The 17817-nt window shown below is 36.5% G+C and overlaps 2 protein-coding genes across 2 annotated transcripts; both read left to right on the plus strand.

The window, feature by feature from the left end:
- The first annotated feature begins 6265 nt into the window (after positions 1 to 6265).
- Positions 6266 to 7993, plus strand: LOC122418357 (probable cyclin-dependent serine/threonine-protein kinase DDB_G0292550). Its single transcript, XM_043432517.1, has one exon. It carries the CDS (start codon positions 6266 to 6268, stop codon positions 7991 to 7993), a length of 1728 nt encoding a protein of 575 aa, XP_043288452.1.
- Positions 7994 to 15010: 7017 nt separating this feature from the next.
- On the plus strand, positions 15011 to 16577 carry LOC122418358 (uncharacterized). The gene is made up of 2 exons (XM_043432518.1): positions 15011 to 16457; positions 16570 to 16577. The coding sequence occupies exons 1-2, from the start codon at positions 15011 to 15013 to the stop codon at positions 16575 to 16577; spliced, it is 1455 nt and encodes a 484-aa protein (XP_043288453.1).
- Positions 16578 to 17817: the final 1240 nt, after the last annotated feature.

The raw sequence follows: 17817 nt of genomic DNA on the forward strand, positions 1-17817 counted from the left end.
CTATGGCTCTGCTCTTTCCGATCCTTGTTTTGACTCCATCGGTTTGCAGCGGATCGATGCATATTATTAATTGGTTGCCTAATATGTGTGTCCTAGGATTTTCTAATATTTCTTCATGCTGATTGTGGTAACGTGATTCAAGAGGTTTCCAATTATGATCATCAATCGCACATTTTGTACAACAGATTCTCAAAACAGTTTCTGGTGTTGATATAAGTGTAGTTATACTTTTTCCACCTGGCCTGTCGAGTAATAAATTTTGAAACTTGTTCCAAAAAGTCTTTGGATGCTTTTTTTGCTGATAATATGAAAAGTTGAATCTTGGCAATGCGGTAGGCAAACACAAATATTGACAACAATACTTATGAAATGACGTGTATGTTGAGTATTCCTATTCTGCAAACTGCAAATGTGGAATTATTGGTGAAAACATTCATTACGATAAGTGTACAGTTGCTCAGTTTTCGATGCGATTAAGTATAATACCTGCCAACATCATGGAAACCTACAGAATTTCTGAATGTTATGTGCGCTATGTCATTTCAATGTAACATCATGACTTCTAACAACTTTCCACTCTAATACTATAGATTTGGATCATTGAAATACAGCAAAAATCTGCAAACTATAAAATTTATATACTGTGCCATTCATTTCATTTTTTGACTCGCACCGTAACATAAATATGAAGTGAAAAATTCATTACAAAAGTCTTCAGTTGCTCTTTTATGGATGGATTTGAAATTACTGTCTTCCAAACTCATTAAACAGATACATTGAATTGCAGCAGATACCTGCGAATTTGGAAATTTCTGTGGATAAGTATATGTGCTAAGTATCACCCCCTATTTTTATGGTAATATGTAATTGAACTTTGTTCAGCAAGTTTCAAAGTATTTCTTTTCAAATAGTATTAAAGTTTGTATTACTGCGGTATGGAGCGAATACCTTCAAACTTTGATATTTTTGTGTCGCAGCATGTGTGCCAATTATTTGAATTTTTTACTCCAACCGTAACATGTAATTTCAAAAATCTTAATTTTCCTTTTTCTAAATTCTATGCTAAATTTCTGAATTTCCTAATTTATTTCTAAATTATCCTGAAATGAAATTGTTTTCCTCCACAAGCAATGCAGGTACCTTAAACGTCTTTGAATTCCGTTGCTGTGTTGAATCCAGTACGCTCAGTTTTTTTTACTTGTTTGAGTTCTGACATAATAAATGTTTCCGGGTGCCTTTTTTCTGCAACTATCAAACTGTAGATATAATTGGATCTCCGCGGCCACTTGCAAACTTTGGAAATATATTTCATCGGGGGCATATTTTGGATGACACGAAAATGTCTAGATTCAGAATGCAAAAACGACATTTAAAAATGGCCAATTCTGTTGTATTCGTTGTGTCTTGAATTTGATCTATCTTTTCTCTTTTCCTTTCTTTTCACTAACGTTATAAGCCGGAAATCATATCTCAGCCCGCAACACGCATTACTACATGCTCTTGAGTTTCCAATGGACAAAATATATTAGAAGACAAGGAGAAAAATCACCAAAGTCCAAGAACAAACCTCTATCGAAATATTTCCAGTACAATTTTGACGAAATTTAGGTCTTTTTTCGTGGAAACCAACGTTATAAGCCGAAAATCATATCACGACCTACAACCTGCTTTTTACCGTGCTCATTGGTTCCTAATTGACAAAACATATTAGAGTACAAGGAAAAAAATCGCCAAAGTCCAAGGAGAGACCTGTGACGGAATATTTTCAGTAAAATTTGGATGAAAATTAGGTCGTTTTTCGTAGAAACCAACGATATAAGCCGAAAATCATATCTCGGCCTCCAACCCGCTTTCCATCGTGCTCTTTGGTTCCTAATTGACAAAACATATTAAGATACAAGGAAAAAAATCGCCAAAGTCCAAGAACAGACCTGTGACGAAATATTTCCAGTTCAATTTTTACGAAAAATAAGTCTTTTTTAATGGAACCGAACGTTATAAGCCGAAAATCGTATCCCGGCCCGCAACAAGCATCGCTGCATGCCCTTGAGGTTCCAATGGACAAAACATATTAGAAGACAAGGAGAATAATCACCAAAGTCCAAGAACAAACCTGTGACGAAATATTTCCAGTTCAATTTTTACGAAAAAAAAGTCTTTTTTAGTGGAACCCAAACGTTATAAGCCGAAAATCATATCCCGGCCTCCAACCCGCTTTCGACCGTGCTCTTGTGTTCCTGATTGACAAAACATATTAGAGTACAAGGAAAAAAATCGCCAAAGTCCAAGAACAGACCTGTGACGAAATATTTCCAGTTCAATTTTTACGAAAAATAGGTCTTTTTTCGTGGAAACCTACGCTATAAGCCGAAATTCATATCCCGGCCTCCAACCCGCTTGCGGCCGTGCTCTTGGGTTCCTAATTGACAAAACATATTAGAGTACAAGGGAAAAAATCGCCGAAGTCCGAGGACAGACCTGTGACGAAATATGTCCAGTACAATTTTGACGAAAAATAGGTCTTTTTTCGTGAAAACCAACGTTATAAGACGAAAATCATAAATAATTCATAGAAATTTAAACTAAAATCCCATAGTCAACTGAACATAAATAAGGAACTTTTGAGAAAAAAGACGTGATATCAAACCATAAACTTCCCCTAGGAAAAAAAAGGTTGGGACAAGTACATTGATGGTCCCTCGTTTGCTGATAATTTCATCCATGAAAAAAACTTTAAAACAAAATTTTTATAAAAAATGGGCAAAAAAATTATTTTATAAAAAAAATACAGAACAATTCGAAAAAAATTTCACAAATCTTGAAAAAGCATTATCTTTAAAAAAAACTAAACTGTATCTATTTTTTAAAGTGTTAAAAGAATCAAATAACAAGTAAAAAATAAAAACCGAAAAATCGCGCTTGAAATCATTTTGGAAACCGATGCCTCATTCTTCTTATTTGATTCGAAGGGCTAAATCAATTTAAAAAAATTCCATCTAATTTACGTACAGCATTAAAATTTATTATATCAATTCGGGGCCAAGTATTTTCTAATAAATTGAAAAAAGTTACCATTTGAGTTACGTGCAGCATTAAAATTTATGATATCAATCGGAGGAAAAGTAATTTATGAGTATAACTCTAAATTTCAACATTATGGAATTGTTCTTAGAAGCTTTTAAATCCAAAAAAATCACATGCAAGCTAGCTATTTCTTATTCTATGGTGGCAGAGACTTATAAGAAAATCGATTCTCTTCAGGCTTTCAGGAGCTTCTGATATTATTCACAAAATTCGACGTCGATTGGATCGATACAAATTATGTTTAAATATGTGTTAAAAGTACTTGTCCGGCCCATCACTTTCCGTTTAAATTGTTTATCCAAATAAAAGTCAGGGCTTGTCTAGAACTGATGGATCACAAGTATCCATGCAGAGGGAATTGAGAGAATTATCTTCAAGTAATTTTTACGTAATTGCACTAATTTAATAAAAAAGGCAAAGAAATTGTTCCGCAATATACAAGGGATATTATTGTCCATTGATAAATGAAAATAATTGTACATAATATATATGTTCAAGTTTAAAAAATAATTCTCCAGTTTGTATTCAATGACGGCAATTTTTTCCAGCGAACGAATTTCATTCGGCATAACTAACCTATACTATTATTAAGAACATTAAACTAATAATAAATCGCATTTCAATAAATTTTTTACCTGATTCTGCCGTTCAATTTCATTTTTTTTATGATTGATTTTTATTTGTATGAATAGTGATGGGCCGGAAAAGTACTTTTAACTCATATTTAAACATAATTTGTATCGATCCAATCGACGTCGAATGTTGTGAATAATATCAGAAGCTCCTGAAAGCCTGAAGAGAATCGATTTTCTTATAAGTCTCTGCCACCATACAATAAGAAATGGCTAGCTTGCATGTGATTTTTTTGGATTTAAAAGCTTCTAAGAACAATTCCATAATGTTGAAATTTGGAGTTATACTCATAAATTACTTTTCTTCCGATTGATATCATAAATTTTAATGCTGCACGTAACTCAAATGGTAACTTTTTTCAATTTATTAGAAAATACTTGGCCTCGAATTGATACAATATATTTTAATGCTGTACGTAAATTAGATGGAATTTTTTTTAATTGATTTAGCCCTTCGAATCAAATAAGAAGAATGAGGCATCGGTTTCCAAAATGATTTCAAGCGCGATTTTTCGGTTTTTATTTTTTACTTGTTATTTGATTCTTTTAACACTTTAAAAAATAGATACAGTTTAGTTTTTTTTAAAGATAATGCTTTTTCAAGATTTGTGAAATTTTTTTCGAATTGTTCTGTATTTTTTATATATATATTGTGACGAAACACTCGCGCGACGGCCCGAGCCCGTCGAAATTAACGAAACTTCGCGATTGTAAGATCGCGGATAAAACATCGCGGCGACCACGCTCGTCGTTATTGACAGGTGGCGGCCATCTTGGGCCGGTAGGCATGAGCCCGAGCGGGGCTACCGGCGCCGCTCTGAACTTCGCCGCGCTATATTTTATCGAGATTAATTCTTTTTACATTTTTGTTATTTCAAGTCGCCCGAGCATGTAAATACGATCAAAATTTACAGAAAAATAACAGGAGTCTAAGGAAAATGATCACAAGTCAAATTAATAGTATAAAAAACAATCACATGTGAAAAATGTAAAAATCGACTCCGACGCATGCGCGAGCAGAGCGTCGATGGGCTATAGGACGCGTACGTGACTTTTAGCGATTATAATTTTACTAATCATATTAGAACAACTAATAATGTTAAAAAATGAAGGAAATTAAATAATATTTGATCAGATTGAAGTTTCTATTGTTGAAAATCGCAATAAGCTGTAAATCATAAAAAGCGGTAGTCCGCGCATCGTATGTTAGCCCGCTCGACCAACGGGCGAGCGTGAATCATGGCAACGGGCCAATCAGAGTAGGCGTTACAGAAAGGTGCGCAGAACCGAGCGAAAACGGAGATTCTCGGCGCTCGAGAATCTTATGGTAGGGACACGGGTATAAGAAGCGCTGCGCGACTCATTCGGCAGATAGTTCTCCCTGGCTAAAGAACCAACTCGGACCTCTCTCAATACATCAGCCTCAGCAATACTACACCTATCCTCAAAATTTTTGGGGTTCCCGTAGCGCGGACTCTCGGATCGACTCGGCGACGTCTCGATCCCACAGCCCGTGGACGGTGAATTGCCTATTTCCTTGGATGCCTGGATTCTCGGAGCGACTCGGCGACGTCTCGATCCCATAATCCAGAGTCCACACCTAACCTCTAAAAAATTTCCGGCTTTCCGTTGCACGGAGTTCTCGGATCGACTCGGTGACGTCTCGATCCCATAACACGTGGACAGAGGGTTACCTCTACCCTGTAAATGCACGGACTCTCGGAGGGATTCGGTGACGTTTCTATCCCATAGCCCGTGGTTTGCATCCTACCTTTTAACGTTATATTTCTTTCGTATTGTTGAGGAGAATTAAAAATTCATCTTATTATCAAAAATTAAATTCACGTTTGAAAAACATTGTCCGAGGTGATCCTGGTAGGGAGATCTAGACCCATAATAATCCAAGAAACGATAGTTGAAAATTAATTTTATATCGAGTAAAAAGAAATTCAAAATTGTAAAAGCGAGCAATATTCTTGGATTCACTTATTCTTAGAGCTAACGTAACAGGACATCGGGAAAATTAAACTTTGCATTTATAGCGAATTTTTAGGGTTAAGGCGTGTCGAAAATACAAGACAAAAGCGTTAATTAGAATAAAAACAATTTTTTTTTTTTCTCTTTGTTAATTTTGTACAATTAAATTCCGAAAATTGAGAAATTAAAAATTATCTCAGACAGAGAATTTGCAACGTTTTCGGGTCTCTCGGGTCTTTTTCTCGCCAGATCCGATTAAACAAAGCAAGACAATATTAAAATCAAAATACAAATTTTATTTTCCGCGAGCCAAAGTGCTAAATCTTCTTTATTTTTGTTAAATATCGATCAAAATTGAATAAAATCGATTATTTTATTATTTTCACAAAATTAACGGTGTCCGCGTTTCCTTCATACCTGCTCCTTATTATTAAGGTTGCTCGAACCGACGCGTGGCGGCGTTCAGGCCAGGTCGGCAAGAGCGTTTCGTTACAACTGGCGCCCAACGTGGGGCAGGTATCGCAGGGGGACGTGGAAGTTTTGCTTAACTGAAAATCATTGGTTGTACAAAAATGGCGGAAAAGACCGAGAGAAACGAAACAGCGAGAGATTCCGGGTTTCAGAATCCCGAGGACGATGGTGCAGGTGTTCGAAATGTCGATTTAACTACCTCGATTCCTCCTCCAGGAGCGGGGGATATTTTTAACGAATCTCGGGGTAATTTTGGGTTACAGTTGGAGAAAATTGACGAAAATCCCGGGGATATTAAATTAGAGGAGTTTGGCACTCCCGGATCAAATAGGGGAAAAATAGAATTTGGCGAATTAAATCACGAATTGTTAATGAGTTTAATAGATGCAATGAAAGAGATGAAGACTCAAGTGCAGAGCATGGCAAACGAGATCGCCCGAAACAATCAGGCAAACATTGATTTGAGGTCTGAATTCACAGAGAAATTCAAGACAATGCAAGCCACGATCGCTAGTGAGGTGCACCAAATATATGAACCAATTAAACGACATGTAACGGGCTTGACAAAAATAGTACAGGACAACGAGTCAAAAAGTGCTGTAACCGAGGTCAATGTGGCGCAAATGCAACTGGATGTGAGCGCAATCAGAGAAAGGGTTGAAAATCTCGAACAGAAAGACAAAATTCAAAGTCCCAATACGGAGAGCACACGGATCGTCCCAAAACCGAGCAAAGAAGTTTCTGACGACGAATCCGATGATGAACAAGAAGAGGAAAGAAGAGAACGGATTCGGACGATGCTGCCGATGGACATGCATCCGAATAAAATCAAAATCAAACCTCCCACATATGATGGATCAGAGAAAAAGAGACCGATGAAATTCATCAAGGAATTTCGGAGGTATTGTGAGGTCACCAATCCGACCGTCACGGAGATGAAATATTTGCTGGGGCAATGCCTCGAGAAGGCAGCCAAGGAATGGTGGGTACTCATCGAGGACCGCGTTGAAGATTTTGATGAAGTGGAGAAGAAATTCGTGGAGCGATTCTGGAGTATGGATGTGCAGAGAAAAGTGAGAAAGGACCTCGAGTTTGGACACTACTCGGATAAGGACAATAAAATATCCAAGGTGGAGTACACGATCCACATCTTCGGAGCCGCTAAGGATCTCATTCCTCCTCCCAGTGATGAGGATATAATTGCGTCACTCTCGCAACACTATACGGACGAAATCCAAGCAACAATAATCAGCCGAGGATTCAAAACTCTAGAACAATTAATTGAATTCCTGGGGAAAATGGATCGGCACGGACCGATTAATTCGAAAAAGGAGAAGGAAGCCGCTCAATCTTCCCCAAATCAAAATCAAAATAAAAACGAGCAGAGACCGTTCCGTATGCCGCAGCAAAATAATTGGAATAACCAAGGAGGTTATCAAAATAATTCCAACCGTGGCAACCCGAATTGGAATCAAAATAATCGACCGAATGGGGGATACAACAACAACAGCTGGAACAATCAACAGAATCGAAATTACCAGCAGAATTATAATCGGCCCAATAACGGTCATTATCAACAGAATTACAACCAGCGGCAAAACAACGGATATCCTCAACAAAATCGCTATAACGGAAACTACAATCAACAAAATGGTTATAATCGCCCAAATCAAAATCAAAATTCGAGACCTCAACAAAACAATGGAGGATACAGACCGCCAAATAACTCGAATAATCACCAGCAGAATAATCCTCCAGAACAACAAATTCAAGCAATAGAGGTTCATCAAGAACCACAGCCATCGACTTCTCAAGCGGGAAACGAATAAACGTTGTACCCGTGCTCGAAAAAAATGATCAAATAAAAGGAAAAGGAAACGAACGAGGTACAACGGTGGAAGAAGAAAAGAAAGACAATTCGCAGGATGGTTTATCGGAGGACCTCCAACAAAGAAGCGAAACAAACAAAACAGAGGAAATTAAAGTGGCCATCAACACGATTTTTACGGATACAAGAGAATTTTTAATGGAAGAGGAAATAAATGGAGAAGCGGTGCCTATAATAGAATGTCCAGAAATCTATGCTAAGATTGAGGGTATTACAGTGACTGCGTTAGTTGATTCAGGGTCGAGAATTACTACAATTTCAGAGGAATTTTATTTAGAGAACAAAGAGATTTTGAAAAATTGTCCACTTTTACCTGTCACGGGAGTGACGGTAAAAGGAGCGATAAAGGGAAAAATGACAAAAGTCAAAAATCAAATAATGGCGAGAACAGAGATTGGGAAGGTAAAAACGTACGTTAAATTTTTAATAATTCCTGGTTTGATTAGAGACGTTTTGCTCGGTATTGATTCCTTGCAACCGCTCAAAAGTTTGATTAATTTGGAGGAGATGTCTTTACGAGTTAAGTATAACGAAGTTATGGATGTAGTGCCCACAAAGGGGTCAATTGAAAAAGGAAAAATTGTTGGAGTTTTTGAAGAAGAAGTTGAAATAAATTTTGAAAAAGAGGAATTTGAGGACATTGAAGATAAAGTTAATGGGGAATTTTTGAAGAATTTGAATGAAATTGAAGATGTAGAGGATAATGAATTCATGGAGGCATTTTACCAGAGTGAAGAAAACATTTTTGAGCCAGAGCAAGGAAGAGGTGATGAAAAAGAAAATATTGAAGAAATTTTTGAGCCAATACAAAATTTGATTTTTGACGATAAAAACAGTGAGGAAATAACTTATGAAGAAATAGATGAAATAGTAGGACAGACTAAACTCTCTGAAAAGGAAAAAGAAATTCACAAACGAGTAATATGGAATAGGAAGGAAGTTTTTCGTAAGACCACAGGAAGAATTTCGGTTTACGAACATCGATTAGACATTACGACGGATACGCCAATCGTTGCACACGCTTATGAGGTACCTTTAATGCATAGGGAAAAAGTAGACAGGGAGATAGAGAAATTGTTAGATTACGGGATAATTCAGAGATCAAATAGTCCGTGGATAAATCCGATAATTCCTGTTATAAAGAAAGACGGTACAGTTAGACTTTGTTTAGACGCGCGAAAATTAAATCAGGTGATGGCTAATGATCACGAATCAGTTCCAAACATGGAAGAAATTTTTCAGAAATGCCATTCGGCAAAAGTAATGACAACCCTCGATTTAACAAATAGTTTTTGGCAGATCCCACTCCATCCAGATTCGATGAAGTACACAGCATTCAGATACAGGGGAAAAGTCTACGAATTCAAAGTAACGCCATTTGGGCTCAAAACAAGTACGGCCGCGTTATTGCGAGCTCTTGATATAATTCTTTACGGTCTGGGGGATCACGTCATAAATTTTGTCGACGATTTGTTGTGTATTTCATCAAATTTCGATGAACACATGGCACATTTAGATGAGCTTTTAGAGAGATTACAGCAACACGGGATGACAATAAAGTAGATATACAACACGGGTTCTGGATACTTTTTTGCTGAGTCATTGTCACGATGACGTCATCATTTCGAACGTTCTAGAACTATGACGTCATCATTTCGAACGTTCTAGAACGATGACGTCATCATTTCGAACGTTCTAGAACGATGACGTCATCATTTCGAATGTTCTGGAACGATGACGTCATCATTTCGAAAATTCTGGATACTTTTTTTGCTGAGTCATTGTCACGATGACGTCATCATTTCGAATGTTCTGGAACGATGACGTCATCATTTCGAACGTTCTAGAACGATGACGTCATCATTTCGAATGTTCTGGAACGATGACGTCATCATTTCGAAAATTCTGGATACTTTTTTGCTGAGTCATTGTCACGATGACGTCATCATTTCGAATGTTCTGGATCTTGCGGGGTAATGCGAGTCACCTAACGAAGCGAGTCAGAACCTTCGAGAACGTTCTAGAACGATGACGTCATCCTGTGGAACGATGACTTTCGAACCTTCTAGAACGATGACGTCATTTCGAAAGTTATAGAACGTCATTTCAAAATATTCTATGAGACACCATTTCCTGTTTTACCGACTGAAAATTTCGGAAAAATGTTGGAATCATAGATGTCACAGCTAATAGTCGCTCCTGATACATTCCAAGAATTTTTAAATCTGATTGATGACGTCATCCCGATTTTAAAATTCTGGAAAAATGTGTGTCATAGTGGGGGTGTATCCTATAAAAGGAGATTTTACCCCTCATCGTCACTTTATGCTGAACCCTTGAGCATTACTGTAAAAAATAAGCTGAGCAATGGAAGCCATTTTAGATTTGCAAGGTTTCAAGATGCCTATCAATAATTTCGTATTAAAAGAGCTAGCCGTCATTAAAATTTATCCCAGTGCGGAAGCTTACGAGGAGTTTGGATGCTTTCTAGTTAAGCCTCCATGTGAATGGGATAGTTTGCCAGCCAAATATAAGAGTCAGAATAAGTGGTGTGAACGTAACCATCACGGTATCCCATGGAATGCTGGTGATATTCCTTATGATGAATTAAAGAACGTATTTGACATTATTTTAAAAAATGTGAATTTAGTTTATGTGAAAGGGTTGGAAAAACAGCAATGGATCACAGATATTATAGGAGATTCAAAGTTGATCATTACGTTCTAGAACGATGACGTCATCATTTCGAATGTTCTGGAACGATGACGTCATCATTTCGAAAATTCTGGATACTTTTTTGCTGAGTCATTGTCACGATGACGTCATCATTTCGAATGTTCTGGAGCTTGCGGGGTAATGCGAGTCACCTAACGAAGCGAGTCAGAACCTTCGAGAACGTTCTAGAACGATGACGTCATCCTGTGGAACGATGACTTTCGAACCTTCTAGAACGATGACGTCATTTCGAAAGTTATAGAACGTCATTTCAAAATATTCTATGAGACACCATTTCCTGTTTTACCGACTGAAAATTTCGGAAAAATGTTGGAATCATAGATGTCACAGCTAATAGTCGCTCCTGATACATTCCAAGAATTTTTAAATCTGATTGATGACGTCATCCCGATTTTAAAATTCTGGAAAAATGTGTGTCATAGTGGGGGTGTATCCTATAAAAGGAGATTTTACCCCTCATCGTCACTTTATGCTGAACCCTTGAGCATTACTGTAAAAAATAAGCTGAGCAATGGAAGCCATTTTAGATTTGCAAGGTTTCAAGATGCCTATCAATAATTTCGTATTAAAAGAGCTAGCCGTCATTAAAATTTATCCCAGTGCGGAAGCTTACGAGGAGTTTGGATGCTTTCTAGTTAAGCCTCCATGTGAATGGGATAGTTTGCCAGCCAAATATAAGAGTCAGAATAAGTGGTGTGAACGTAACCATCACGGTATCCCATGGAATGCTGGTGATATTCCTTATGATGAATTAAAGAACGTATTTGACATTATTTTAAAAAATGTGAATTTAGTTTATGTGAAAGGGTTGGAAAAACAGCAATGGATCACAGATATTATAGGAGATTCAAAGTTGATCATTAATATGGAGGATTTGGGTTGCCCCGCATTGCGAAAATTACCCACGCCAATATATCAGCATTACAAGTATCACAATGGGGTACGCGAATACAATTGTGCCTTTGAAAATGTTCAACGTTTGAAGGAATGGTATTTGAAGCATGGTGTTGAAAATTCATCATTTCCACGATCCTTAAGAATCTTCGCTACATTGGGAAGTCTGAGAGCAATGAAGACGGAGGATATCGCTTGTCTTCCTCAAGAATTTATTCTAACTTATGCATGGAAGGACATTGACGACGTATGGGACAGACTTCCTAAAGAATGGCGCATCGATGAGCATTTCATGAGTTATCGCCGATGTCGAAAACACTATCAAAAAACGGATACCGACGAATTCGATGGACCTATACCGTTAATCATAAATTGTCTCAAATGTCAATTTTTTTCTGAAAATCTGTATGATGAATATACATAAATGTTTTCAAGTTTTTGAAATCTAACAATAGTGCTGATAAAAAGAGAGAAATATCAATTACTGATTAAGAAAGAAAATAACTCATATTTCAAATATGACATCAGTTATGAGCCGCACTACAGAACAACAAATCCGTGATAGTTCGAGCATGCTTGTAACATGATGCTCTGCGGAGCCAGCCACGTAATAATTATTTATTTTTTTTCTGGGTCACCGAGTGACGCGAAATAAGTTTGCTCTATGATCCAAGAAAAAATTTGAAATTATTACCTGCGAACGTTTATAACACATATGTTTCCGTAGTGGAGCCCTGTAACCCGATCTTTGGATAAATTCGTCTATGAATTTTACGAAGTATTTTCTCTCGTTTATTGTAGGGAATTGCGCGTTTCAGCGGACAGAAGCTTCTCTTCTGCATTCTCTGTAACAACGCTTTATTTCTCGAATAAACGGACGATCTATAATTTCTTATGTGTACTTTATTTCGCACTGACCTGCCTCACTCTCTTTCTGCATGTTCGATTGACGATACGTTTCACATTCTGACTCAGAAAATAATCATAACTAAAATATATCTAATTTCGTGTCCGTGTGAGAAGAAGAAATCAAGTTGTACTCGTGTGCTCGCCACGCACACCAGCATGGGATATTCGGCACGTCGATCGAGAGTTCAAAACAATTCAATAAATATATTTTTCTCACAGTATGCCAACCAATTAACTCAAATCGTAAATATTTTTACACATAAAGTTTAAAAAAAAGTTAATACGAAAATATGTTTTTTACATTTTTATTCGTTGATCGCTGTTATACATTTTTTAACAATTTTTGCATGGAAATAAAAATGTTCACATGAAAATAAATGTTTTTACATATAAATAAATTCACACTGGTTATATTTTCCACCCAAAGGGCGCACGTGAAGATGATTTTCCACAGATGCTTGAGTCATTTTTTGAAATTCCTCAGGATGTTCTTGGAATGCTTTGGTGATTCTGGTTGGTAGAAATACTTGAAATTCGCTCTCAAGTTCCATTGTGATTTGTCCTCCGAATGTTGTATTGATTTGCTTTAACCCGGTGATTTTGTAAATTTTTCCAGGCTCCAAATCTACGAACTTCTTCGTTGGTAGGAAATTATCCATGCGACTGACTTTGTTGATTACCGACAAATCCATTATGCTGAGATCACTGTTCTTGATATAAATATAATTGTGACAACTTTCTTGTGAGATTATTTGTATCACTTTTCAATTGAATGAGCTTTCGAAGTTCTTGAATATTTTTCAAAAATAATTCGATTCTCGTTTTTAATTCTCGACGATCCTTATTTCGATCTCGCATTTGACTGATGGACATCACGAAAAATTCAGCCTTTTATACTCATCTACCCCTTCTCCCTGAATGACATCATCTATCCCGAATGATCCAGAATACTCTATTGATATTATTTATCATGAGTTATATTTTCCATCGTGAATGCTGCCATCTACTCGCACATTCTGGAATATACTAATCAGATAAGGATTATTGCTTGAATTTTTTTTCGGTGAATCATTTTTCCATTGAAATCTCTGCTCATGCTCGAGTATAAATAGAGCGGTACTCGTGTGATTTTTCATTGATTTCCTAACCTGTGCACAATTACGATCTATACACAATGGAATCAAAAAAGTGTTTGCAACTAATAAGCTTGATGAAAAAAGCCTATAAATTATTAAAAAATGCATCCGGTGATCAAGTAGATAAATGGATGAAATATGGAACTCGTAATATCAAATTATTAAATAAAATATTGAAAAATTGTGATCTATCGAGTGGTGAAAAAACGAAAATTCAAACAACTATATCATTGCTCATATCATTGCGTGAAAAATTCAAGAATGATCAGAGACGTGGTGGAAATATTGGCGCGCGTGAAAAAACGACTGATCGTATTCGCTGGGTAGATCTCGAAACAGCTTTTAACAGTCGTATCCGAACCGGTGCAGTGGTGAATCTCCTTCACAAGGATCTGAGATCATTCCTGTATGATGCAAAAGTATCCACAGTTAAAAGATTAGCAAATTTAATACAAAAAGTGGGAAATCTGAAAGTGAACGTTGTATTGGCGTGTGAATTTTCTACAATGAAAAATGGTGAAATAATCGAAGAGAAGAAATTTTTCAATACGAGAAATGAAGCAATCCTCGCCGCTACAGACATTAAAAGATGGTTCGATGAAAATGTAACGGATCAGCTGTTGACGAAAATCGAGGATTTTCAAGAACGTGATTCCGGTTGGTCGTTGCGTGAAATCATAAACCTCGTAGTCAATATCAATCAGTACTCACCGTTGCGTGGAGCTTTGTCAACATTTGTTACGTTGCCTCACGACATACAGAAGAAGAAGGCTGTCGTAAATATAAAAAACGATGATGAATTTTGTTTTCTGTGGGCTGTGACAGCAGCCCTTCATCCAATGCATAAGAATGTAGATAAACTTAGTTCATACTCCCAATATTTATCAGAGCTCAAGCATGACGGTATAAACTTTCCAATTACTTTAAACAGTATTCCTAAATTTGAAAAAATGAATAATTTGACAATCAACGTATATGGTATTGAAAAATGCAAACAAAAAAGTGAAATTGTACCGTTATACTTGAGCAAAAATAAATCGGAAAAACCAACGATTCACCTTCTCATGGTGGCGAGTAATATTGGTATGGAAGTGGATGATGAGAACAATTTCCAACCAATTTATCACTTTGCTTGGATTCGTAATTTGTCGCGTCTACTGAGTTCACAGGTAACAAATTATAATCAACACACATGGTTCTGTGATAACTGTTTAAACCATTTTTATCTTCAACAGTCTTTTGAAAATCATAAACGCGATTGCTTGAGTCTAAATAAGGCGAAAATGGTGTTACCGGACGAAGAAAACAAAATATTGAAATTCAAAAATTATCGGTACAAAGAATCAGTACCATTCGTTGTGTATGCCGATCTCGAGAGTATTCTCGAACCAACTGGAAATGATATACAGTGTCAAAAGCATGTCCCACACAGTGTAGCGTATTATTTACAATGTGCCTTTGACGAGACGCTCTCAAATTTTGCAATAAAACGTGGATCTGATTGTATCGAGTGGTTCATCGATCAATTATTGTTAATAGCGCAAATGGTTGATTCTCGTGTGAATAATATCTTGCCTATGAAACCGCTCACAACCGACGAAAAAATAGCGTATAAAAATGCTGAAATGTGTCATATCTGTGAGCAGCCATTCACTCACACTGATGTGAAGCACCGTGATCATTGTCATTTTACTGGTAAGTATCGCGGTGCTGCGCATCAAGGGTGTAATTTGAACTATACCAAGTCCCACACCATTCCAATAGTTTTTCACAATCTCTCCGGCTACGACTCACATTTTCTCATTAAATCTCTGGCTACACGATTCGATGGTACGGTTAAACTTCTTCCAATTAATAAAGATAGATATATTTCTTTCACAAAATACGTCTCAGGCACAAATGTAAATTTACGCTTCATCGATTCATTCAGGTTCATGCCAAGCAGTCTTGACAAATTGTCATCTTACCTGAATGACCATGATAAATCGATTACCCGAAAACACTGTAATAGTGTGGAGGAGTTCAAAATGCTCTCAAGAAAGGGAGTATTTCCTTATGAATACATTGATTCTTGGGAAAAACTCGATGAAAAGCAGTTGCCATCAAAAGAGCATTTTTATTCAAAACTCAACAACGAGGAAATCTCCGACCAAGACTACGATCATGCAATGAAAGTTTGGAATGCGTTCAAAATCACCTCATTAGCTGAATATTCGGATTTATATTTGAAAACTGATGTACTGCTTTTGGCTGACATATTTGAAAATTTTCGACGCAACTGCTTTTCTACTTACAAATTGGACCCTCTGCATTATTTCACGGCTCCGGGACTTGCTTTTGATGCGATGCTCAAGTGTACCGGGGTGGAGCTTGAGCTTCTCACTGATGTTGAGAAAATTTTGTTTATCGAGAGTGGTCTTCGCGGTGGAGTAGCACAGTGCTCGAACCGATATGCTCAAGCAAACAATAGATACATGAATGAAAAATTCGATCCAAGCAAAGAGGAAACATATCTCATGTACTTTGACGTGAATAATCTGTACGGTGGAGCTATGAGTCTGTTTTTACCCTATGATGGTTTCGAATGGATATCACATATAGATATATTCAACGTTCCAGATGATTCGCCTATTGGTTACATACTCGAAGTAGACTTGGAATACCCTGAAGAACTTTTCGAGCTACATAAAGATCTCCCACTTTGTCCGGAACATTACACACCACCCAATAGTAAACAATCAAAATTGATAACGACACTTCATTCCAAACATAGATATATACTACATTATCGAAATTTAAAACAATATTTAAACCTGGGAATGAAACTAACCAAAATTCACAGAATTCTAAAATTTAACCAAGCCCCATGGCTGAAAAAATACATAGATTTAAATACAGAATTGCGAAAAAAATCCAATAATGAATTTGAAAAAAACTTTTATAAATTAATGAACAACGCAGTTTTTGGAAAAACAATGGAAAATGTGAGAAAACATAAAGATGTAAGAATCGTGACAAAGTGGGAGGGAAGGTATGGAGCAAAAGCTCTCATTGCAAAACCAAATTTCCATAGTTGTACAGTATTTGACAATGATATGGTTATAATTGAGATGGATCGCACCAAAGTACTTTTCAATAAACCCATTTACGTTGGATTTTCGGTTCTCGATCTATCGAAAACATACATTTACGATTTCCACTACAATTATATCAAGAAAACATTCGGAAATCAAGCAAAGCTCATGTATACCGATACAGATAGTCTTCTATATCATTTCACTGTTCCTAACATTTATGATTATATCAAACGAGATTTGCAAAAATTTGACACTTCCGATTACCCCAGCAATAACGTTTATGGAATTCCTCTAGTGAATAAAAAAGTTCTTGGTTTGATGAAAGATGAAATGAATGGCAAAATAATCGAGGAATTTATTGGATTACGAGCGAAATTATACGCATTTAAGGTTTTCAGTGAGAATGGGGATAGAAAGAAGGCTAAAGGAATTAAAGGATCAACATTGAAAACAATAACATTTGAAGATTATAAAAAATGTTTATTTGATCACCACGATTCGATAAAACATCAATATTTAATTCAGAGTCAGAAACATGAGGTTTATACGATAAAACAGAAAAAATTAGCTTTGAGCTGGCAAGATGATAAAAGAATTCTGTTACCTCACACAACGGATACTGTACCATATGGTTATAAGAAAAAATAAAAAAACTCATTTTTGTATGTGTGTGTGTATTTATTCAAAAAACCTTTACAAATCTGATTCATTTATCCATGTATTGTGTGAATTGTCGAAACCTAGCCATTTGACGAGCAGTTTATTTCCACGTTTTCGCACTATTTTTTCCACAAGGTAAATATCCGGATATTTGACTTTTGTGAGCTCTTCTTGATAGAAACCACCTTCAATTGGTTGATTCTGGTAGTCCACAAGTTTATATGTAACAGGATCGGTATTTTGTATCATACTTATGGTAAATATTTCGGTTGTCCAGTTGGGTGTATAACCTTTTTCGAAAACATGCTTGTACTTGCTGATTCGGACTCTATCACCAACTTTAAACTTTACTT

This window comes from Venturia canescens, chromosome 11 (genome assembly GCF_019457755.1).
Source record: "Venturia canescens isolate UGA chromosome 11, ASM1945775v1, whole genome shotgun sequence".
Classification (NCBI taxonomy): Eukaryota; Metazoa; Arthropoda; class Insecta; order Hymenoptera; family Ichneumonidae; genus Venturia; species Venturia canescens.